A 26,773-nucleotide genomic window follows, 5' to 3' on the forward strand; every position below is an offset into this window, starting at 1 on the left:
AAGAGCTATTTCTCTATGTTTGTAGGACTACAGAAAACTAGTGCTTTACTAAAAACACAAAACTATATAGTACAGTAAAAGCAAACTTTTTAAGGACACTTTCAACAGTATAAAAGTAAAGTATTTTTAATCGTTGCTTTATCTATTTTTTCTTTCATTTGACTTGGCATCACTTCTGATGCATCACTTAATTGAATTTCAAAGAGCATATGATACTTATTTAATCGATTAGATTTACAGTAGATTTACGATATCTAACAAGAAAAAACATTGTTTTATAATAACAAACTTAATTTTATTCGTGAATATCGTGTCTTAAAAAATACTCAAAACTCCTTAAGAAAGAAAAAGGCACCTCTTTATAACAGTCAATAAACATCGTTTTGAAATGAACTAAACGAAAACTAAAATCTCCAAATAAATACGAAAAAGGAAGTACTGAGAAAACGCACATAAGCGCACAAGTAATAAGAAACAAGGAACAAAGAGTAAGACATAAAAACGACGAAAGAAATTGCAGATCCATTTTCAAGCAGATCACTTTCGAAAGGTTCCATAGTCTAGAAAAGAGAAAAATTAACAAAACACAAATAATCGAACCCTATACAAGAGGCTAAAAGGTAATACAAAATGCTACAAAACAAGCTTTAATTTATGTAACCACAAAATTTCACAACAATAAATGAATTATGAACAAGACATGAGTAGGGCCGTATTTATACCTTTGGTGCTTCTAGGCCCAAGCGTTTTTGCTACTCCCCTTTTGCGATAATTCGGGGAAAACCCTGAAAAGTCATGAGCAGTGGAAGCAATGAACTTAATGCAAATGATGAGCCGAAGGTGATGAAAGAGAGAGGAGATACCGAACTTTCAGCTGCCATTCTGGGATATACCTGGCAGTTTATAAGTGACCACGAAATTCCTGCGTTGTTTTAAAATCTTTGAATAGGGAGCGCGGTGGCGGAGTGGACCTGGCACTTTGACGATGAATCACGTCAGTCCAATCTTAGTTTAAAAAAAATCTCTCAGTGATAATTTATTGCGCAGCCTGGTATTGTGCGCCCCTAGGCCCGGGCCTAGTGGGTCTAGTCGTAAATCCGAGTCCGGACATGAGACGTTAATACCAACGAGAGAAAAAAGAGCAATCACTTTCCCCCAATGGTAAGGTAAAAAGTATGCTATTATGTGACGTATTTCCGTGAGCTAATCGCACTTTTCTTCAATTATAGAGATACGAATTGCCAGGCCTTTTTAAAACCTGATTGGTTTTCATGTTTTCTTGATGCAATTTTAAGCCAGTGAAAATAACGAAAAGCTCTTGTGCTGCAAGAACTATTACAAGTGAACAATGTTTCAATATTTTTTATGAGAGTCGTGTTCAGAAATTTTTTCGCTGGGGGAGCAGCTGATAAATGGTTTCTTAGACCAGACTGCCTTTTGATTTACAATTGAAACAGAATTCTATTAGTAACAGGTAGAAAAAAGTTAAGACAAAGAAAAAAAAAATTAATGCAAAAAATCTATACACTTCTGTAACATAGAGTCTTGTATAATGAACAAACTCAGCGGAAAAATTTCCAAACGATAGTATTTTTAATTTAAAAGTATTCGAAAAAATAAAATTAGAATTATTAACATATCCACAGGGTATTGTTTGATAAAAAATATCCAGAAATCAGAAAATCTAAATAATTCTTGACAGCATTGCGGTAGACACCTTGCATTAATAAAAATTTGCCAGGGATACCAATTGGAGAAAAAAAAATGGCAATTAGAGTTTAAAAATTACCTTCCCCTTGTATCTTGGCTAAGAAAATAAAAACTAAATCTAGAAAAGTAACACAAAAGTTTTCTTGTGTGAATCAGGGTATGGGGGTCATAGATTTCCAGAGGAAGGGAGAGGTACAATGAATATCATTTTATGTTTTAACTTCCCTTCATCAAAAGAAGCTCGGTCCCCTAGCATTGCATCTTAAAAATGATAACAATCGAAAAAGAGTATAGGTTGATATCGCTTAAATGTTCATACACAATTTCTAAATTTGAGAAAATATACATATATTGTTCGAATTCACTTTATCAGTGAATTCGACTTATTCGAGTGAATTCGATTTATCAGTGACTTGCAGCTTAAATTTCGTGCAGCATTCTGATAGAGAGATAAATGTCCAACAAGCATGGTTGCCAACACGGTCAGTTCCTAAAGTGCTACAATTGCCCGAATTTGCGTGCTAAACATCGATTTTCGGTGCAACCATCAAAAAAATTTTATGCAGAGGAATAAAAATGTAACCTGAGCACTGAATAGGAAAATGTACGCGCAAAAACCATATCCAGTATTTAAATACATTGAGATTATCGCCATGCATAAAAAAAAAGTTTGGATATATATTATGATGTGAAACACATAATGTAATTGCAATTAAATGTCTATATTTTCATCATATAAGAGGGAAAGTGCTACATTCAATTTAGTACGTTGAATTAGTACTAGTTATGCATTTTCGTGCTACAAATGGCAATACTACCCATAAGTAGCGATAGTGTTGCGTGAAACGCGATTAATATCAGCAATAATTCTTAGTAGATACATATCAATTCTATTTTTGGAGATGGTCAAAAGAAACATTTAGAAAACCGAAAATAATGAGAAGTCAGCATGATACTACAAATAGAAACGATTCTAAATTTAACGGTCAGTATATGAACACAAAACGTAAGGAATAGGATGTTATCATTGATTATTAAGCGGTTCAATTGTAATTAAGAGAATTTGGAGCATTATTGGAATTTCAACTGAACATTGGAAGTAAAAATTTAAACAATTAAATGTTTGCTGGAACAGACCCAGGAAGTAAAAGTAAAAAAAGTTTTTAGGAAGTAAAAGAACCTTCAATATTAGGAAAATTTGACCTGCGAAAACGTTGCGAAATGGTAAGTATAGAACATCTTTACAATTTTCCCATTAACTAGGTTCGCCAATTTTCTTGCTGATAAGGTTCTGGGGTCTACAATGCAGAATCAGAAGTTTCAAAGGAGGTGTATTTGCATAAATGCTAATCTCGAAAATATTTAGAAGTGTAATAGACTCCTGGTTTTTGCGTTTTCTTAAATTAAAACAAGCATGGATTAATTTAAAAAAAAATTATCTGCTGGAACTAGAGAGCGAAGTTGAAACTTAAAACGAGCAACATTTTTAAAGTTACTTAATAAATTATAGTTTTTTCTCCAAATTATTGGGGGGGGGGGGATAATTTTCTCCAAATTATGTTGCCTCTGCTCGTATTCTACTTAATTTGGCGAAATATTAAAGCAACAAATAGAGCAGAAACAGAGCGCTTTAGATAAAGGTGTGATAAGACTATAAATTAACTTCATAAGAAAGATTTATTCATCTTTCTTATGAAGTTAATTTATAGTCTTATCACACCTTTATCTAAAGCGCTCTGTTTCTGCTCTATTTGTTGCTTTAATATTTCGCCAAATTTTGATTTTCTCCTTTTATCCGGTTGTCAGATTTTACGATTATCTAGCCTTTGACCACATTTTTATAACGTTATTGAAACATATTTTTGGTAAGTTAACTTAATATTACGAAGCCACTTTTAATATATGAAATTGCTTTTATGAAGCCATCATTACATAATCTCATACCAGCAATTTTTTCGTCGAGTTTCTGTTCCTTTTTGTTACATTCTTTGTTTCCTTATATCCAGTTTTAATTTTATCCTTTCATCCTATTGTTTAAAATCGGATTTAACAATATGGTACGAGTATCCTCAGCCAGGGTCAATCCTAGGGTTGGTGGCGCCCAGCGCAAAACTAATTATGGCGCCACCCCTCCCAACTCAAACATACATAAAAAAGCCCCTGCTGCTGTATCTTTGCGTTCGTAAAGAGTATCATCACCGCTAGGCTGCGAGAACTAACATGCCCACTGGAAGATAATTTTGTAAACAACCTAAAATTTTTTAAGACAAACGAAAATACTGATCCAAATTAGTAGAATTAAAAACTGAAATCCAAAAACTTAACTTCAAGGGCAAGCCACTCACCAATATCTAAAGTTAACAAAATTCAAAGCTCTCGTTCCGTAATAGTGAATGTCTAAGTAGCGAAAACTTCTTTATTCATCAATCTGTTTTATACAGATGAAGATGGGGGCATTTGTCCTTTCGAAAATTCGCTTAGTTCGTCCAGTATTTTTGATAGCCTTAAAAACCCATTCTCGATCTTTATTTCTTCAAATTTGCTTTTGTTATAACCTCAGACTCTTAATGCGATAAAAAATGCAGTTTTTGGCACCGAAAATTTAAGAGAAAAATTGCCATTTGATTCTGATTCTGGAAAGATAACTATTATTCTGACTAAGTGGTTAAAGTTAATTGCAAAAATAGATTTATAAAAATTTCGAAAAATAGCATGAAACCCGTCGAGAATGCAGCGATATCAAAATAAAAACTGCCCCATTTTAATCTCCACAGCCGTTATCCCTCACATAGGAGAAGATCCTATGTGATCTTTTCAAGGAAAATCCCTTCTTCGCATGGGAAGCAGTGATGTCTCCTTTTTATTCTTCTTCTTATTATTTTGTTTTATTTTTAAAAAAGCACTAGATATGGTAATTTCTTTTCACCTGAACCTTCTTCCAAGGTTCTAAGACCGCTAGTTCGGTACAATCACCCCCAAAAAAACACAGAAAAAACAGTCACACCTATGCTTCTTCCATGCGAAAACGTGCTTTTTGTTTTTTTTTTGTTCAAGAGAGAAGACTTTAATTCTTCTATGTAACAATGACAATGGCATCTTTACTATTATTATAACTAGGCTGTAACTAGGAAAGTTATAGCCGCTGAAATACTAAGACTGCAGGCTAATAATTAATATTAAGTAGAAGCTCAGCTATACACCCCCCCTGTCAATCAATATACGCCTCAACTGATACATATTTCGATCCAAAAACTAAAAGGGAGGGCAATTTTTCGCCAATAACGATCTGAATTCTAGTTTTCTTAGTAGCTGAATAAAATAACATCCTATAACAATGATGACCCCAATGTTGCAGTTTAGATTTACATCCGAAACCATTTTCTAGAGATGTCAGGCTCTTTTTTAAAATTCTGATGCATTTGCCTTCAGAATAAAATTGTGGTATTAAGATTAGCCAAAATAAGAGTTACCATTCCTGAAACAGCTTCAAATGGCATTTTTTTTTCACTTTACAGTTTTCTTTCAAATATTTTTTTAAACTTACGGTTGCTATGGGCCGTCGGTAACTCTTTACAATGAAGTAGCCACGGTTGGAACTATGATATAAAACTCCTTACGCAGCTTGCCATATGCCCGTTTGGCAAATTACCCTTTTCAAAATTCTGATATATTTGTCTTCGCAATAAAATTTTACTATTAAGATTAGCCAGAATAATAGCTACCATTCCTGGATGAGCTTCAAATGGCAATTTTATTTCACTTTACAGTTTTCTTTCAAATATTTTTTTTAAATTTACGGTTACTATGGGCCATGGCTAACTCTTTACAATCAAGTAGCCGTAATTGGCACTATGATATAAAACTCATTACCCAGCTTGCCATGCGCGAACTAAGTTACTTAAAAAAAGGAAGAGAAATTTAATTTTAAAGTTATGTTTTTCCACTAAACACTAAGTGTTTTAACGGGTTTAAAGCTGTTCGAAACTTACAACGAGCAATAATTATTGCTTCGTATTTTATGCAACTTGTGTCTGCAACACTAATTTGACCTGTAGGCTAATCCTTCCTGTTGGTTTGGTGTTCTTTCCTCCTACTCCTATTTTGCCACGTCAATTTTGTGTTTTCAGTAAAGTGATAGTTTTACAAAATTCTAGTTCTACAGTAACAATTTTGAGTTTTAAATTCGCTGTTTACTTCCATCAGTGAGACTTTACTTTTTAAAAACTAAGTAAGGGTAGAGACATGATAGAGTAGTATAGCGATAGAAATAGTTAAGATAGTCATGTTAGGAATAGCAACCGTAGGAATAATTATTCCTATGGTTGTATAATTCCTACATTTTTAACTCAAAAAAAGAGAGAGAGAGAGAGACGTTTTGACGGCATGTTTCATTAAAGATTTGGAAAGGTAGCTCTTCTGTATTTAAGTTTTTTATTTACTCACGAAAAAAATAATTACCGAAGGTAACGTTCAGATCAGAACTCTTCTTTCCAGTCGCAGTGTGGGGCTTCTGAAAGACAGAATTTCCTCTCATAGTCCGTGGAGGTGCTTCAGAGACTTTGGAAGTCACATTGGTGGTCATATCATACCGAAAGGATCCCATAGTGCTTCCTTGAAGTCGGCGTTCTGAGGCTGGTGTGGCTATAGGATTATCACCAGTTTTCAAGCGATTACCCAGGGTGGTAAACTCTAATTTACGACGGTAATCTTCATTTGTCGCCTATTGAAAATGTAAAAAAAAATGTTTCATTTCAAGCCTCTATCACACTAAGGAACATGAGAATATGCCATTATGTGACTTAATGAAATCTAACAGAACAGAGAGTCAACGCATTAAAAAAGAAGCTGAACTTATATTATTATAGCGGGTAGAACCCCTTCATGAGGCTTGGACGAAGGATTAATACTAAGACGTTTGATTCTAGTGAAAAACCTGTATCTGGGTTTGATTAGAGATACAGGTTGTGAGCACATGTAGACTTTTCTCATATTCTAAGTTCTTCTTTGGATAAGGGAGACTCGTTATATTGGTTTTAATTAAAATAAAAGTGGTTCATGCTTTGGCGTTGCCTAGTTTGTTGAATTCCGGTTTAACCACCTGGCCTGATTTAGGCTTTGCCTGAGTGGCAAGACGGGGCGCATTTATGCCATTTTGGCACTTTCTTAGGCGGTAGCGTACCAAATTTTTTGCATCGAAAAATTTTTTGGAGGAGAAAATCGTTCATTCGGCGCATTTCCACTAGACAAATGGCGCTTTTGGCACATTTTCACTTTTAGGCGGCACAACTTTAGACCAAGCAACTAGCAACACTGCTTTTCATTGACGATATAATGATCTTAAAATCCATGTTGCTTCTGGATCTTATATTTCTTCTAAGGAGATATCAGTCACAAGAGCGGTGAAACAATGTGGAATATTATCACCTCCAAATTGTGATTTACGTTTGAAAGATTGATTTTCTTCTTTAGAATCCATATTTGTTTTAATTAATTCGTTATTAGGCATATGCTGATGACGTTATTTTACTAATTGGATCTACTGCAGAGTTCATTGATTATTTTTAAGATTTAATGAATGAGTCAGGGAAAAATGAGGTTGCAGAAATGAGTACTATTTTTTCAATTATTCTTAATGGTAGTACCCTGATGAATGCTCTGACGAGCATAGGCTGGGTATAAGAGGTCAGAGTTGTTCCGGAACTGTGAGATAGTCTGGGTTCTCCGCTCCGTCATAAGTTCCTTTCTACGTCCCTATCCCTGACGGGGAGATCTTTGCTTGCGAGGTCTCATTATGGCATAAGGGTTGACTTTACAAAGGTTTTCCTAACCAAAAATGTAACTGCTTACAGGCTGCAAGGAGTGGACCTTTAGGAGTGGCAACCCTCAAGGAAATTATAAATAAACGACACAGCTTTTGCACTGGATCTTGATTAATGGACAATTCTGCTGGTTTTGGTCAGTTTGGCAGGTTTTTCTTGGGAGAAAAACCTCTTCCTAGCTAAGTTATCTATTATGGGTTGTCTCCCTGTAGAAGCACAATATTTGTAGGCGTGAATATATAATTAGTCGGATGTAATAGGCTTGAGATTTTCTGTGCAGGATTTTGACTTTTGTCAATAGAAGAACAAAATCAAGTGCTGAAAACCATAAGGTGACCAAGATGAGCCCAGGATTGCACTAAGCCTACTTGCAACTGAAAGTCTCAGAGACTTCTTGCTGTTATTGGGCCGATACTCTTTTTAATCTACGTCAATAACCTTATTAATGCGGTTAAAAATTTTAAACCTACCATTTGCTGTCGTCTTTGTCAACCAGTGTCCGTTACTAGCTGTGACAAGAGTTTGTCCTTACCGGATACACTTATTGCTTTTGCTGATGACAGTACTCTTGGCACAACTGGTAGAACTGAGTCTGATCTTCGTTCAAGGATGATAGCCCTTTTTGAAAGAGTTATCCAGTGGTTTGATGTAAATTATCTTGCCTTAAATGTCGAAAAGTCATGTTTTCTCATTTTCTCCAGAGTCTCAAAGGCTTGCCCTGATTTAAATGAAATAAATGTATCAAGAGGTTCTCTAAGTAGACCTAAGGATCGTTACGTTCGATTCCTAGGCATCTTGCTTGACGAAAATCTTTCGTTCAAGTATCATATTGACCTGATTAAAATGAAAGTCTCCAGGAGTCTTGGAATCCTTAGAAAGCTCAAATATATATTTCCAGGGTCGATTCTTAGACTCTTGTTCTGCAGCCTAGTTCAGTCTTATGTTTCATATTGTTCTGTTATTTGGATGTCAACTTTTCCCTCGTCTCTGAAGCCACTTTCAAAACTTTATGATAAAGCAAGGACTCTTATTCAGGAAACTAACCGTTTTTCACTTAAACCCTTGCTTGATTTGAAATCTCTCTATTTTCTTTCTTGTTCTTCTTTCGTTTTTTTTACAGTTGCACGGCCATCTTCCTGCTGTCCTATGTAATAATATATCTTTTGTTTCTGATCAATCGACTTATCATCTCCGCAGTTCCAACAATTTACTGGTTCTTCACACACCGTCAGTGAGGTCTGACTTCAACCCTCTGACAGCTTGCAACAGGATCTGGAACACGCTCCCAGAGTTCGTACGAAGCTGCCACTCGTTTGGTATGTTCAAAAATTATGTTAGAGATTTTCTAGCTAGTAATTAATTTTGTTTGTTTGTTTTTTGTTGTTTTTTTTGTCTTTATTTTTTATTCCGGTTTCCCTTGGAGTTGATGTCTCTTGAATGAGTTGGATATTTAATTGAGTTGGTGAAATCATGTGCTACTCCCTGCCTAGCTTGTCATTTTTTGGAGATTATTAAGGTGGGCGACTCAATTTTTGGTTTTTGTTTATATTTTTTGTTGTTGGTATTTTTTTCTCCCCTGTTCTTTCCCGGCCATGGAGCCTTATGGGGGAGATTGTCTTGAAGTAATTTTTTTGTTTATGGATTTTAATGTTAAATAAAGAACTCAGAACTCAGAACTCCAGTTCTAAGCGGCCTTAAGCACTTCGGTGTAGACCTGAGAAGATGTGTGCGCAATATTTCAAATAAATAGTCTAACGGTTATAATCATTTTGGAATTTTTGAAATTTAATTTTTATTACGATAAAGTAGAGGGTAACGTTAATGAATAAAAATATTTAACAATCATGTATCTAGGACTTGTGCTTATTTTTCCCACCAAGTTTCATCCCGATCCCTCCACTCTGTGTTTTCCAAGATTTTAGGTTTCCCCTCCCAACTCCCCCCAATTTCACCAGATCCGGTCGGGATTTAAAATAACAGCTCTGAGACACGATATCCTTCCAAACATCAAATTTCATTAAGATCTGATCAACCGTTCGTAAGTTAAAAATACTTCATTTTTTTTATTTTTTCCAAATTAACGGACCTCCCACTCCCCTCCCCAGATGGTCAAATTGGGAAAAAGACTATTTCTAATTTAATCTGGTCCGGTCCCTGATACGCCTGCCAAATTTCATCGTCCTCGCTTACCTGGAAGCACCTAAAGTAGCAAAACCGGGACCGACAGACAGACCGATAGACCGACAGAATTTGCCATAAAAAGTTGGGGACATTTTTTGACCCAGTGACATTATTCCTTGCATTAAAGGCTGCTTTTCGTCTTCCTCGACTATACCCTTCTACCGACCTTAATGCAGATACAGGCCTTGATACCATCATTGCAAAAAATAATCTTTGCCTAGCTTTTACAGGTTTCAATGGTCTGTTAACTGAAGTTCTCCAGTGGTACTTTCTCAGGTCGTCGTCGTCAAGTAAGTACCCTTTATTGCTAGGTAGTTTTTCTCGAAAGTTATCTGCTCCGAAGAGTTCATCCACAGCTGCTAAGATATCCTCAATTTACTGTTCTAGTTCCTTATGGAATTCGATGCCATCTGATACGCCTCTTCATCTTACACTACGGTCTATTTACCAACGTTTTTTCCATTTTGTTTAAATTAATGGAATTAATTTAGTCATTTAATTAAATTATATTATGTCTTTGTAATGTGTATTTGGTCTAGTTCATTCTCTTTCTCTTATCTTTTTTTCTTTACATGTGTATGAAATTTATTTACCTTTGTTAAATGTAATGAATCCCCCAACAAGTTAACTTCAGGATATCTCGTTTTACGTGGTCTATCATATGCTGTATAGTGTATTTAGCATTTAATAAATGACGATGATGATGATGAGCGAACATCAGAAAGAGAAACCAATCAATATCACCTTTATACCCGTTGTTGTATTTACTGTTTTTGCTATGTCCAATTTTAAGCCGGTAAAATCGCGAAACATAATTTGATAATAATTTGATTTTTTCCATCAAATTTTAAGTAAGTAAAAAGCATATGAATAATGAATCCAGGAGTGCGTTTATTTCCGTCCTTTTTTTTGGCACGACGAGGTACCTTGAAGATTCAACCTGTACCGTCCATTATAAGTGATTTTAGTTTCTATGGCTAAACTATTCGGAATTGATTGGGCGGTGTTGTCATAGCTTGAAAAAAAAAACACAGAGAACTAAAGGCCGAAACCTACTTTCCCAAATATCATAGAAAAAACCATTAGTGCCGTTGTTTCTTCCAGATGTTTTAAAAGCTTCTTTGAAACAACAGCAAAGTTATACAAATAAGTTGAAAAGCTATTCTAAATAATTATTTTTTAAAGTTAGTTTTATCTCACATAATTTTTTATCTACAGACATATAAAACATAACTACAATTATTATTGTCACATTAATAGCGTCTATTATTACTTTCCTTTCAGAATATATAACTTATTTATCTAGTTTTCCATTGGTTCTGGCTTTCATTTATTCTTTAATAGTAATTTAGGTTCGTCTTAACAACCGTAGAATTTTGAAATTTTTTCATATTCCTACTTTCCAAATTTATCCAATAAGTGTAAAAAAATTACTTTTATTTATTTGGACGGAAAAATTAAATTACAAATTAAATAAAAAAAAAATTATTTTGAAAACTAAAAAAAAGTAGTTGTGAAAAAGAAAAAATTGTACTAATTGAAAAATTAGTTGTAAAAAAGCGCATTTAGCGGAAGAATAATTCCTCGCGACGAGTTGGGTTGAACGGAGAGACCTCAGATCAACAGGTCCAATTTTACCCACCACGCCGTCACAAGGTATTCGATAATCTTATTTTCTCTACAACTTGTTCACACGGAAAGAAACGAAATAATTGCGATAATAATCAAAATTGGAAAAAAGAAGAACACAACTTTTTAGTATGATTACGTTCATGATTTTTAATTTAATTTTACCATTACAAAAGGACATTTTTGTCAAAACTTTATTTGTTAAAAATAATTTGGATTAAATTTTGTCAAAATATGCAAAAACGGATGCTTAACAATACGTAATAGATTTTGTCCATACATGCTTCATAGTAATTCTTTGCTTTCAAATTTAGAGAAAATCAACTGTCAAATAATTTGTCAATTGTTCAATTCAAAAATCTGCTTTAACCAAATAAACAGATTGCATTAAAATTATCCATCTTTAGTTTTAAGTCCAAACTGATAGAAAAAGGGAATAGATGGACCAAATCCTTTTTGTCGTCTTTTTGTATGGTACTTCCAACATTAAATCAAGGACGAAGGGAAAATCGCTTTAGTTACAAAGGTAGTTCCCCAGAATGCTAGAAATTAACACTAATGTATCTGCATAATAATCATTAATCTCCCTGATTTTAATAGGATCCATTTGGAACGGAATGGCCGTTCTCTGAATTTAAGACTTTAAAGGTATTGACTGTGTGAAGAGCGTCCAGAATATAAAATTAATTCAATTCTTTGCTACCCTATTTGCTCTTGATGATTCAACTATTTTACGTGAGACGAGTCAGCTTGGAAAAACAGAAAAGAGAAAAGCTGAGACTGGAAGTAGGAGGATTAGGGTTTCCCCAAATCAAAAAATCGTAAAGAATCGAACAATTGCATTATTCACCCATTCGAAATGAATCCATTCAAAATCGGGATTATTGATTATCATGCAGATGCATTAGTGTTAATCTCCACTATGCTGGGTAGCTACCTTTTGCTACTGGGTTCATTTGTAATGGAGTGACAGTTCTCTGCATCGAAGACTTTAAAGCTGTTGACTGGGCGAAGAGCTTCCAGAATGTAAAATTAATTCAAATTAAATTCTTTACACCCCCTGATGATTCATATATTTTACTTGGGAAAATTGAAAAGAGAAAAGCTGAGGCTGGAAGTAGGAGGATTAGGGTTTCCCCAAATCAAACAATCGTAAAGAATAGAACAATCGTATAATTAATCCATTTGAAATGAATCCATTCAAAATCGGGATTAATGATTATTATGCATATGCATTAGCGTTAATGACCACTATATTGGGTAGCTACCTTTCGCGACTGTGTTCATTTGGAATGGAGTGACAGTTCTCTGCATCTAAGATTTTAAAGCTGTTGCCTGGGTAAAGAGCCTTCAGAACGTAAAATTAATTCAAATTAAATTCTTTAGGCCCCCTGATGATTCATATATTTTACTTGGGATGAGTCAGCTTGGAAAAATTGAAAAGAGAAAAGTTGAGACTGGAAGTAGGAGTATTAGGGTTTCATCAAATCAAAAAATCGTAAAGAATCCAATAGTCGTATAATTAATCCATTCGAAATCGGGATTAATGATTATTATGCAGATGCATCAAGTGTTAATCTCCACTAAGCTGGGTAGCAACCTTTCCTGACTAGGTTCATTTGGAATGGAGTGACAGTTCTCTGCATCTAAGTTTTTAAAGCTGTTGACTGCGTGAAGAGCTTCCAGAATGTAAAAATAGATTAAAAAAATTCTTTACTACTCAAGACCCTCGTCCCCTAACAATTCATCTATTCTACCTGAATTAGTCAACTTGAAAAATTAAAAAAACTGCGACTTGAAGCAGGAGGATTAGGATCCACCGAATCGAACAATAGTTGATAGAAAACGGCGTTAAATTTATTGATCATTTTACTGCAAGGCTTTTCTTGATCATTTTACTGCAAATTTATCCCAATTTAGAACGTTTTAAAATTACTTGTCCCCATCTCTCCTTAGCAATTTCTTCGTTGCTTATTAGTGCCCTGATACTCTTTAGCAGGAATAACTCCATACTGACCACTTCCTCTCGATGTCTTGGTGCACCAATCAATATCATACTATAACGCCATCTAGCTGCATCTTCCGCATCGTTGACAATTTTAGCCATGATTTCTGTTTTACATTTTCAGTCGCATGCATTTGATACCATCAAATGCATGTTTTTTAAATACACTATATTCAAGCTAAGTTTTTAAATGAACTATATAAAAGGTAATGCTTTATTGTCCGAGAGGACAATAAAGCCCTTTGTGCGAGAGGGCAAGCTAGCCCTTTGTCCGAGAGGACAGGGGATTCGAGTCATGGTCTTTACACTAATCCATGACAAAATTCCTTTGTATCTTTCCTATATGCACATATATAGTTATAAAATAAATCAACCGCGATGTGCTGAAATCAAGACAAGTTCTGGAAAGACACTCATGAGAGAAGACAGAGCGCAGCAAAGAGAAAGTTAAATAGAGACAAGAAGATAATTATTAAATATAAAGATAATTATAGACTATTAAGATATTATAAGATAATTCATCTGAGACAATCGACGAAGAAGATTAAAATGGTTATCATTAAGTCCTAAGTGTTTTATCTTACTTGTAATTTCTGATGTTGTCGCGCCTTTTCTGCAAGAATTTCCGTCAACTCACTAACTCGCTTCTGTAATCTTTCAATATCCTGCACCCGATCTATAAAAGAATACAATTAGACAAAAGAAGTAAAAAAGGAAGTTGTAAATAAGCAGTTGAAAGGGGGGTAGTAATGCAGCATATTACAGATATCAGGACTGATGCAATGTCAAGTAGGTTAATGTACTAATGTCATCAGAGGCATAGACATCAGAAAACAAAACTTACGACAATGTGGAGTTACGACAATAGAAATGTAACATCATTGTAAAAATTATTAAAATCTATTAACACCAATTAACTTGTTCCTAATTTTAGCTGTAAGCTGTCTTTTTTATTCTAAATTCTTTATTTTGCTTTAATTATGATTGGCCAACTCACGCTAACAAATTATTTGAACACAAATAAGTACAATTTTTTTTTGCAAAACCAGGCAAAACTTTTTTGAACCCTTCCCTAAAATTGTGAAACATTGAGGTCTTCTCTGAAATGGAACTTTTTTTTAACTATGTGCTTAATTGCATTAATTTTGACTTAACTTCACAATTTTTTCTCGCCAAATTAAAAGAGACTTGGAATTTTGTGACTAGAGGAAGTGGACAAAATATTTTGTCCAAAATTTTGAAAACAGACTTCTTTTTTGTCTCTGTTGTGTCAGAGGAATGGTCGATGCTCATACCCGACAAAACAAACACGATGAAATACAATCGCCACAGTGCTGCTCTTCAGAACTACTTAAAGCAGATAAATACCCGCCAAGATTATGCACCGTCAATTATGTTCTGTGCACAGCCATTTCAATGAATTATGCTATGCTGTCATTGATATAACCACATCAAGAGTTGTCATTTGGAATGACAACACTTAAAAGAGGTTATCCAAAAAAGCTTCTTTTAGTTAGTATAAGAGAAGATATGCAAAATATTTAAACAGGACTAGTGGCACATTCTCAGATGACGGTACCATGAAATATGGTATTAAAAAGTTCAAGGTTCAAGAATTCGTACCTAACTATTGTTTTTCAATACTTGGAACCATATTCCAAATGGTTCCTTTGCTTATTAAATGTTCCTCTGAAATGATTCCATGCTTATGTTCTGAAGCATGGGCATCCCCAAAAAATGGAGGAAGATATGCAAGATGTTTTCCAGAGAAACTGCCTATTGATTGTTTTTGATACCCGATTGACTAACTGTATTTCAAATAGTACAAAAAGTGTGGTTCATTCCTGCTTTCTAGGGCTATAATAAGAGAAAGGTAGAGGTGGCTAGGCCAGGTTTTGCGAATGAAGGATAAGAAATTGCAAAAGATTGTCCTTTTTGGCCAACCATCTAGGGCTAAACAAAAACAAGGTCGTCCTCAGATGGGGTGGGAGGAAATTAAATCAAATCATTTAATTTGAAAAAAAAAATATATAATCAAAAAATGGGTCTGATTCCAGTGAAAAAGACTTTCAGAGGACTTGAAAGGCCGATGAAAATAAATCTCTTTACAATAAATCTGTTCACATATTTCGATTCACCATGTAAAAATGCGAATACTCACATTAACACAGTTATAGACTCTACGAAGCTACTGTCATCCTATGTTTAAAGCGTAAAATTGATAAGACCCTTCAAAATACAAAAATTCAAAATTTAGTTAAAAGATGATTGGTTGCCCTCTCCCCACGAAAGTAAAAAAAATATTTGTCCCGCTTCCTAAGTAACACACTGGTTACGCGTATGGTGAAATTAAAGTACAGCAAAATTAAAGTTTTAAGTACTGGGGTGGGGTCTCCTTCAGTCTAGTCAGGAAAGGAACTTGCGACCATCTAGAGCTATAATGAAAGAAAGGTTGATATCTTTCGTTTCGACCGTCCACCTAGGGCCAAAAGAAAAATGACTGTCCCAGAATGGAGAGGGAGGGGGGTAAAATCGTAAAAAAGGGACTTAAATGACATTAGACTTCATAAAAGAAGGGAAAGAGTGGAGCTTAAAATTGGTTGGGGCAGAGGAGGAGCGTTCGCAGGTGTGTTGCAATCAGGTGGTTTGGTGCTACCGTGAGTTGGTATAAGCAGTAATAGTAATGCGGATTGCCAATTTCGGTGCTAAGAAAAAATCAACAGGGTAATGTAGATTACGTGATAGTACAGCCATGTACAAGGGTCTCGGTGAGATCACTACTTGCTAAAATTGTTATGCCAGGGAAACCTGAGAAATAGCATGAATGGTCAATAAGGCAATGAAGTAAAAGTGATATTGACTTATGAGATAAGTCAATATTATTCTCTCTATACTAGAATAAAATTTAGTTATAGTTTCTCAAGGGTTTGACCCTTAGGAGTGGTGGATTATATATGAAGGATTCTGAGCAGAAGGAATCACGAAAATATTTTCAAAATTTATCTTAGCAGTAATTTTTTGCAATATCTTAGAACTTTTTGAAAAAGAGATTCGGATTTTGTGAAACGTTTTTAAATTCCTGAACCTTACTAGAAGCAATTGGTTCTTTGAACTTCCTTCGTTTGAGTTCAAAAGAACGTTTATCGACGTTCCTTACCTTCTTACTACAATTCGCTACCACGAACTGTTTGATACTGGGATACTTTTCTTCTTAAAGAAAAAGGATTTACAGCTTATCTATTTAAGATTTACTTTATTCCCTTTAGCAAAACCACAAAAAAACAGTATCCACGATAAACCTAAAATTCTAAAGCATTTTATAAAAACTCTCTTTAAAACGAGCCCTTAAATAGCTCTCTATGATGTTCCAGTGCCCCGGTAGCACTACAGAAAAAAGAGGACAGAACAGTGCCATCTACGCAAAAAAGTGATTTTTCTTATTGTTCAAACCAGGGAACTGGGAATTTCCTGTATAGGGTTTTTGACAAAGGTGATACCAATGGTGCACTGTTTTGAGCGTTTTACTATTAAGACTAATTTAGATAATAATTGCTATTCTTGAATCAGACATAAATGACAATTTTTTTTACTGGCTAGTGTTTTTAAACACTTTTTTCAGTTTTTGGTTATTACAGGCTGCGGTTCGTCCTATACTAGGTTGCAGTGGCACGCAATCGATTTCATATCGTACGATTTTCTATCATTTCTTTCAACCGCAACTGAGCCCAATTCTTCACAACAATACTATACATGAAACCCCTCCTCCCTCCCCTCAAATGCTTGTAGGGAAAACCCCTGCACCCCATGCTCCCTAAAAAGTTCATAGAAGCTTGAAAACGCAATTCTTTCCTCAGCGTTCATAAGATTACACGCCACCTGATGTCATCTTACATGCCCAACAGTCAAACGTCTGTTTTCAACTGAAATCAACAGAGTTTACAGCCTATCCAAGTGGAAATTATATTTAAAAAACTTTTATATATGGTCAACAAATTGATAGTAGTATAGAACAAACTTCACCTTCTTTAGCACAAAACTTACTTTGTTTATTTTCCAGTCAAGTTTATTTAAACGTTGTGATTCGTTATGGTATGTAAACATTGCTTATATAAGCTATCATCCAGTAAAACCCAACAGATCGAATTTGAGTTTGAATTTAGTATTATTTTTATAGATACTAAATAATATAGAAGCCATTGCCTGATACAAAAAGGTGGCCACCATGTCATCTTGCAACCACGGATCTGGCAAGAATGGTGAATTCGCCTAACAAACTGAAGAGGATTTGAACTTTAATTATTTCACTAATCCCCCGCCCCCAGTATCGGCTGACCATCTCAAAGACAAAGAACTCATTAGCAAATTTCCATAGAGAGCTAGAAACCAACGAGAGGTATTGAGAATCCAGGGTTTGAGTGTGAAGTTTAATTGAAAAGACAATCAAATTTTACGACTAACATGTCCACAAAGTTTTTTATTCAAAGTGATTAGCACCAGAGGGAACTCCCAGAGCTGCGTACTGTTCAAATTGAGCTGATTTTCAGCGTTTTATTAGCAGGTATGCCAGAATATTTATAGAGATTGTCCTTTCATGAACTTTAAAAAGAAAATTCTACCCTACTTGATTGAAAAAAAAACGAGAATAACACTTTCAAATGATGCAAGTAAATGCACTAAACTGAATACCGCTATCTCATACGCAAAACGAGAAAAGTTCGAGAGATGCACCAAAACTGAATACCGATGTACTGAATAAGATGCACTAAAACTGAATACCACTATCTCAAACGCAAAACGGGAAAGTTAAATATTTTACAAGCAAATATTTATGACGTGCATTAAAATTGAATAGCTCTACCTCCGGACAGAACGCTAGAAGTTAGATGGTTTTTCAAAGATTTTCAGAAAGCATGCGCCGGGTTTCCATTTCCTGTCATTTATTCGGATCGCTTATCCTAGCTCTACAAGATATGGCATGAACAGCCAATCAATTTTAAATGGCTACACAAACTAAAAAGTTCATAGCAGAGGACATAAGACGATCCTTTAAGGTATTCAATAAAAAAACAAGTTTTTTTTTAACTGAAAGTAAGGAGCGACATTAAAACTTAAAACGAACAGAAATCACTCCGTATATGAAAGAGGCTGTTACCTCTTCAACGCCTCGTTCTTTACGCTAAAGTTCGACTCTTTCTTTCAGCTCTACTTTTTAAAACAGTAAAAAACTTTAGCGTAAAGAGCGGGGCGTTAAGGAGGTAACAGCCCCTTTCATATAAGGGGTAATTTCTGTTCGTTTTAAGTTTTAATGTCGCTCCTTACTTTCAGTTAAAAAAACTTGTTTTTCTTATTTAATTTCTGAACGTTTTTGAATTAATGTATGTTTTGACTTTGGCTCTCTGCATATGAATAATTTTATTGTATAATAATAATTTAAAAAGTTTTTTATTGTTTTAAAAAGTAAAGTTGTGAGAAAGAGTCAAACTTTAACGTAAAGAGCGAGGCGTTGAGGAGAGGAAAACCCCGTTCATAGACGGAATAATTTCTATTCGTTTTAAGTTTTAATGTCCCTCCTTACTTGCAGTAAAAAAACTTGTTGTTTTAAATTTAATTTCTGAACGTTTTCTAATTAGCACACGTTTTGATTTTGGTTCACTACAGATGAATAATCAAAACGAAATTTGCATATTAATTTTTTTTGGCTAAATGGCTTTCTCATAGCTTTGATCGGACGATTTTGATAAAAAACGGGCGGGGGAGGAGGCCAAGCTGCACTCCAATTTTTGGTTACTTAAAAAGACAACTAGAGCTTTTATTTTTTTTTCACGAAAGCTTTTATTAGTAATAAATATACGTAACTTACGAATTAGCTTACGTAACGAAATTCTTTATTTGTATATTTTTGTTACGTATATGAGGTTCTCCACCTCGTCAATACCTAGCTCTTTTCATTAAAGCTTCAATTAAGTCCAATTCTTAAAGAATGACCCCTGAATCACAAAGGCCGTAGAATAAATAGTTGAAATTACTAAAAATACTTTAGCGTAAAGAGTGAGGTATTGTGGAAAAGACGAATCCCCTTATATACGTAATAATTTCTGTTCGTTTTAGGTTCTAATGTTGCTCCTTACTTCCGCCTGAAAGAACTTTTTTTATTTATTTTCTCATTTTTTTTTAATAATGCTAGAAAATCCTGCGGCCCCTTCATAGACATTTTTACTTCATTATAAATTCCTCCATGGAAAGATCCTCCCCCGTAACCCCTCCCCCGACCGCCCTTTAACGTGAAAAACGTCTGTACACGTCCCAATAACCATTACTATATGTAAACAATGGTCACTCGTAACTTGCAGCCCCTCCCCCGGGGACTGTGGGAGATTAAGTCATCCCGAAAGAAAATTATTAGGTTTTTTTTTACTATATTGAACAAAATGGCTATATCTAAATTTTGAGCCAGTGACTTTGGGAAAAAATGAGTGTGGAGGGGGGCCTAGGTACTCTCCAATATTTTTCGTGAATTAAAAAGGGCACTAGAACTTTTAATTTCCGTTAGAATGAGCCCTCTCGCAATATTCTAGGACCACTGGGTCGATACGATCACTCCTGAAAAAAAAAAACAAAACAAGTAAACACGCACCCGTGATCTGTCTCCTGGGAAAAAATACAAAATTCCACATTTTTGTAGATAGGAGCTTGAAACTTCTACAGTAGGGTTCTCTGATACGCTAAATATTATGGTGTGATTTTCGATAAGATTCTTTGACTTTTAGGGGGTTTCCCCCCTATTTTCTAAAATAAGGCAAATTTTCTCAGGCTCGTAACTTTTGATGGGCAAAAGTAAACTTGATGAAAATTACATATTTATAATCAGCGTAAAAATGCAATTCTTTTTATGCAACTGTTGATATCAAATTTCATTTTTTAGAGTTTCGGTTACTATTGAGCCGGGTCGCTCCTTACTACAGTTCATTACCACAAAGTGTTTGAAACTTCAAGTAAAACTACTATTGACATGGAAGTAAAAGGGCATGGAGCGAGAATCAGCAAGAATCAGTGTTGCTTGTCGTCTATGATAAAGCAATAAATTCATGCATATGATCCCTTTAATGCCAGTTGCCAGTTCCATATTAACTTATCTGCTTTCTAATAGCCTCAGTTGCATCCGTAAGCATCAATATACGTTTGTGATTCAACATCAAAAGTATCTCAACTAATCATAAATTACTTGAGCTACTTAAAATGATTCGATACCTTTAACATCATTTTGTGAGCCTCAACGTCGGCTGACTGTCTCAAAGGCAAAGGGTCCATCAGCGAATCCTCTCAGGGGACTATTTATCATTGAAACCTATAGAGAGTTTGTGATTTGATTATGAAATTTGATTGAAAAAAAAACAAACAAACAATGGAATTGTGTCGGTAAAGTTTTCAATCAAAGCGAGTTGAACCACATAAAATTAGAAGAGCTGTCAAACTGAACAAATGACATTTCTTTTGAGGGAATTATCAGAATTTTCGTAGCAGGTATACTAAAACGTTTTTAAGGACAATCCCTTCCTGAATTTTAATAAGAAAATTCTGCTCTATTTGATCGAAAAAACAAAATTTACACTTCCTAAGGATGCAAGTTTCCCTAAAACTAAATATGACTGTTTCCAGCACAAAACAATAGAAGTTACAAGATTTTTCTAAGATTTCAAGGAAGGAAGATTTAGTTTTCAGCTTCAACTATGGCAAGACCGCCCACTCAATTCTAAGTAGCTTGGCGACACAAACTAAAAAAGTTTATAATTGACGAGATAGGCTGATTCTTTATGGTATCGAATTAGCTTGACGCTCGAACCAACTGAGCTAACAAGCCATATTATGGTATCGAATCCCCTTAACCTTAGTTTAATTTGAATTTAATTCAAGCTTAACTTAAGCGTAACTTAACACACACTTAAGCGATGTGATAGTAAATACTGAAGTGACCACGTGAAGCTGAAATAAGCACGTATACAATGTCAAAGGACGATTTTGATTGCTTACTTTCAAGCTGTGATTTGAGTCCGTTGAGATCCGTAAAAAGATCCGTTAGAAAAGATTTAAGGGAAATTGGAACTTCCTGGGAGGGTGTAAAGAGGAGAGCTTTGTGGGATGGAGGAGGAACGTGCGAAGCTGTGTTGTCCTCAGGCGGCTTAGTGCAACGGGTAGTTCTTAGCAGTAGTAGTATACAAAATTACTCAAAAATTATGTACAAAAAATTAATTTGAAAAAAATATATGTATTAACAAAAAAAATGGGTCTGGTTCCAGTGAAAAAGACTTTGAAACGAAAAAAGTTTATAATTGACGAGATAGGCTGATTCTTTATAGTATCGAATATCCTTAAACTTAATTTCAATTTGATTCAAGCTTAATTTAAGCGTAACTTAACACATACTTAAGCAATGCGATGGTAAATGCTTAAGTGACGATGTAAGGCTGAAATAAAAACGTATAAAATATCAAAGGACAATTTTGATTGCTTACTTTCAAGCTGTGATTTGAGTCCGTTAAGATCCCGCTCCCGTTTTTCAATAAGATCTTGGTAATGCTTTTCTAGGATTTCATTGTTCTCTGTCAGTGCCTGAATTGTAGCTTCATTAAACAGCAGGTCTTGATATTTCTGAAAAAAGAAAAGGTTGATAAAATTTCTAAGATCAGACAACAATTAGAGATCGTATTTAGGTTAATGGTCCCAAACAGTTCAACATTTAAAAAAATATACGCCAGATTAGAGGATTGAAATGGGGTCTTCCTTTGCTCACTTCCTAGATAAATATTGGCTTCCGCTCCCTCTGAAAGTAATTTCGAAAAGCAGGAAGCAGTGACGGTAGCTGCAATCTGGTAAGGTGCACAATAAGGCTAAATAAAATAAATAAAAGTTTAAAAATTAAAAATGAAATAAAATTTCAAAGTTTTTAATTGTAAAAACTGTTTTGTGGAAGAAAAGTATCTAATTGAAACTAGTTCGGAAACAGCAACTTTTATCTCGATTGAACAGGATAATAAAATTGTAACTACGAAAACAAACTTTTTGAGAATGAAAAAAAAACTTTCAGAATTAATCAAATCTCAGAATTAATATGAAAAGTGTACTATCGCCATTGACAAAAACCTTATCAGTAGGTCCTGACTTTGCAAAACATGGAAATATCTTTTTTTCATTGGTGGATATGATGTCTCCTTGTTTTTCGCTTGTGCTAGCGAGTTATTGGAAGATCATGTAGAGAAGGTTTATGGCTCATTTGAAAGCTAATACTCGTATATATGTGCTTTTTTTTAAACAAATTTTAACTTAATTTTATCCGATTAAAGCAGCATATGGCACCAAAATCTGTGCTTCTTGGTGTCATTACAGAGTGCAGAAGACTAGAAAACATGAAGTGAACATTGATATCACAACTGCTGAAAACCTTTTACAGGAAGTTCACAGTCTCCCATCATGGTTGCAGCAATACCTGCAGCCTTGTAAACAGAGAACAACACCTCGACTAACCCAACCTTAGAAAATAATACGTTTTCAAAAAAACCTTTCTTGTGAAGAATATTGTCTAAATGGCACTTATCTTTAATTACTGTCTTTTATTATGGTTCAACTGTATAGCAATTTGTATGTGCGGAAAGAATTTTAAGAATTCTGTGGAAGAGCCCGAAGTCTCTTCAGTATTACATCAAATCCAAATGAAAAGTATGAAATTGGAATTTACATTATCAGCTCACAGTATCCTATCTATAAAAACAAAGGAAATCAAATTTCTGAATAGGCAGCAACGAAACATCTTAATTTCTCCCGTAGGGGTGACTGTGTTTAATCAATGATCGTACTGAACGAATATGATCATTTGAAAGGAGCTGAGAATATGTACCTTTTTCAGGGTGAAATAAACCGCACCTCAACCAAACACTGTTTTATTCAATTTTTTTTTTACTTTGGAGTACCAATTATGGCAAAAATAGGGCTAAAAAGATAGGGCATACAAACTTTGAAATATCCAACTAATCTCTCGAAAAAACGTATCTGGAGGTTTACAGTCCCCCAGAGTGAAAACTGAGGACAATCACAGTTTAGCATGGCTAATACAACTGTTCCCTCTGATTTCTCCCCCCCCCCTGAGGGACTGTCTAATCGAACCAGAGGCAGTGGCTTATCACAAAAGGACTCTGAAAAAATTCAGAGTCCAATTGAATGAAAAATTCAAATAAAATCCCTTTATTTGAGCAAGTTCTATGGATATATGTCTCCTGTTGCTCGTACTTTTAGCTTTTATAAATAAGCAATAAGAGACGTCATGTACAGGGTAAAATGTAAAGGTCTTAGAGAAACATCTTAACATGCAAATGGTCTTTTACAAGGGTTCTTAATCAAAATTTGAAATCCCAAACTTTCTGAAATTTATAGCCTAATCTTACACCAAAAGTTAGAGCAGCTTACAATATTTTTACTAAAATGCTATTTTTTTTTTTACTTAATTCGCATTAATACTCTGGTAGGCAACTGAACAGAATTTTTTATAAACCCCTTTCAAAATCACCCATAGAAATTCTTTTTCATACCTCATAGAGGCACATGAAATTTGATCGGGAGTCCCTATTGATCTTTTTATTTTTGTAATAAATAACTTTTATTATTATAATAACTTTCATTAATTAAATTACAATTTTTTATTAATTTTTGTTTAATAATTATTTATTGTTACATTTATAATTTATTGTAACTATTATTTATTAATTTATAATTTTATTACTAACAATTTTATTAATTTATCAATTTATTTAGAAAAATAGTAAATTTGTTTATTGAAATAATAAAAAATAAAAGAGTCAATTTATGATTATAAATTTAAAGGAGTAAAAGCGCTAAATAACAACTTACTTGATAGGTCCAAAAGCTCATTCCTCTCTGAGCAATTTCAAGAATAGTCTCAGGTCTCAAACCAGCAACAATCATCTGGAAAAAAAGGTGTATAATTAGACTACTATTTAAATAAATCCGAATAAAAACCATAATTCTATTAAAGGTAAATAAACTACCCAAAAGACAAAATCAAATAAGTCAATAAAAAGGAGAGAATTAAAAAGTAGATTCTTCTGATACAAAAATTTTGATGAAACAACGTTTCTGAGGTCTTGCGACTATAAAGACCACACTGCTTCTCCTTTATGCAACAACAAAATTGTTCGAAGAAGTGAAGACTTTTTTCAACCACGACGGTAACAAGTTAATAAATTAAAATGAAGATTTCAGCTATATAACCTAAAGACATCCTCGGTAAAGCAGAACAAAAACAAAATAAGAACCTTAAATGTAACTCATAATGAAAAAATTCGAGATTAAAACAAAGAATTGAATTAGAAGAGCTACTTAAAGCTATAATTCATCTTGGGTAGATTATTCCTATTGCAGAGTTAGGGGAAGAAGGTTGTCAAAATGCAATTTAAAGCTGGGATTTCACAATTTTTTGGAGGTACAAAAAAAAAAAAAAAAAAAATCAGAGTATCTCAGAAAGGTTAGAGGTTGCATCCTTGTACTTTATCATTTCTATTGTGATTTTGTTGTTTGATCAAGAAAAGGGTTCCATGTATGCTCATAGTATCTAATTCTTAACTTATTTTTATCTGTTCCAATAACGTCAGAAAAAATATACTAATTTATTTGATCTTTTTCAAAATATAAAGTATAGTATAAAAAATAAAGAAAAGCATATTTTTTTCATATATCTTCAAAATACCAAGATTTTCACCTAGTTTTTGATGGCTAATCTATAGCCACCTCCAGATTCTCTTGCTTATTTTTGTTATTTAATTCTGTTACCCTCATCATCTCGGTTTAGCTTGTTTTGTGCTGGTTTTTCCGAGTTTGCTCGGAAAAACGGCTGGTTTTTCCTGACTTTGCTTAGTGATATTGTCATTCAAATTAAATAAAAGAAGACCACCCTATTTGAACTTTATTCACCTCGTTTGGTGATAGCGCCATCTACATTTTGTAGCTAACTGCAATTTGGACTTCCAAAGGCGCCACCAGATGGCACTACTATAGCCAAAACATCTATCAAACGCTCTCATCCCAGGGAACGTGGAGGTAGACTCAAAAAGGGGATGAAGATACCAGTACTAACTTCAACTAGGGCCAAAACTAAAGCCCTGCCACGTAAACCAAGTTGCCTAGTACCAGTAAATTGCTTTCCTGCTCGTGATACACCACCTGTACTCACTCCTCGGTATAGAGAACCAGTTGTGATTAGCGACTGTAACAAAACACCACCTGCTCTGCGTCCTCAGTGTTCACAAAATCTGTCTAATATACTCGTGTTTAACGCGCGTTCTTTGAACAATAGAATCGCTTAACTCAAAGTAGTAATCGAGCAGAACAACGTCTCATCAGCGCGCATGCGATCCAATTGACTCCGACCATGAGCTATTGTGAACGGAATGTAAACCAACACATTCATCAATAAAATTTTCACGTTTGATAGTCGCTTTGGTCTACTCCCCTGAGAGTGCCAGAAACAAGAAAGGACTTACTGAGTACATACAGTTTTCCATAGATAAAATACGCCAAAGGTATGCCTCTCCTGCCTTTGTGATTACAGATGACTTTAACCAAACAAGCAAACAGTGGGTTTCCAGTGTCTTTGATTTGCAGCAAGTTGCCGCAATACCAACCCATCAGAGTGGCAGCATACTTGACCTGATCTTACCAAACCTTACAGACTTCTATGATGCACTGCAGTCCCTAAGACCCCTCCAGGATTCCAATCATTTCATAATTTTCTGGAAAGCAAATTCAACAATCTCCAAAACCAAACGAGTCAAAACTACTATTCGGTCACTAACAAGAGATTCAATTTCTGCGTTCGGGTCTGGATCGGCAACTACGAATTTGATGACACTTGCTCCAAGCCGAACGTCAACGTCAAAGTCAGTATTATAAATAGCCTACTTCAGGAGAAGTTCCATGTTTGTTTCCCGACTAAAGTAATTACCGTTACAGATCCCGAAAAGCAATGGATCATAAGCGATCTCAAGGACATAATTAAGACTCGCTGCCGTCTTTAGAGCAATAGCGATTCAGTTGTTTCAGCCAAGTTGTAGAACCATATAGTCAAACTGAACAGGCAAGCGACGATATATGAAGGACAAAATTATACCCTTACTTAGGACAGATCCACACAAATGGACTCGTCAGTAAAAAGACCAGCTCACAGAACGGCACTCAGCGACTTAAGAGTACTGAAAGGGGGTGGTACCTTGTTATCGCCTACTGATGTGAACTTTTTTTTATTGTTAGCATCTGTATGACGTTTCCGTCACTCACCAGTTCAGAAATCGAGTCTCTCATTACTGAAGCAGCAATTGATGATGCAGGTAAAAGTTTCCGAGTTTGCAGCTTACAAGGAACTTCAAAA

General features: G+C 34.7%; 1 protein-coding gene across 4 annotated transcripts in view; it reads right to left on the reverse strand.

The window, feature by feature from the left end:
- Positions 1-273: 273 nt before the first annotated feature.
- The window catches only part of LOC136031183 (E3 ubiquitin-protein ligase CCNB1IP1-like), a 33,691-nt gene continuing 7,191 nt past the window's right edge, over positions 274-26,773 (reverse strand). For 3 of the 4 annotated variants that reach the window (XM_065710536.1, XM_065710538.1, XM_065710537.1), the window contains exons 3-7: positions 24,241-24,315; positions 21,855-21,990; positions 13,929-14,020; positions 6,169-6,430; positions 353-560 (exon numbers count right to left, since the gene is read on the reverse strand). In XM_065710536.1, the coding sequence (XP_065566608.1) occupies positions 538-560; positions 6,169-6,430; positions 13,929-14,020; positions 21,855-21,990; positions 24,241-24,315 (588 nt within the window). In that variant the 3' untranslated portion in view covers positions 353-537. Of the gene's footprint in view, positions 561-6,168; positions 6,431-13,928; positions 14,021-21,854; positions 21,991-24,240; positions 24,316-26,773 lie in introns of all 4 variants that reach the window. The other variant, XM_065710540.1, reaches the window with a different exon arrangement.

Source organism: Artemia franciscana, chromosome 9 (assembly GCF_032884065.1).
Source record: "Artemia franciscana chromosome 9, ASM3288406v1, whole genome shotgun sequence".
In the NCBI taxonomy this organism is placed as follows: Eukaryota; Metazoa; Arthropoda; class Branchiopoda; order Anostraca; family Artemiidae; genus Artemia; species Artemia franciscana.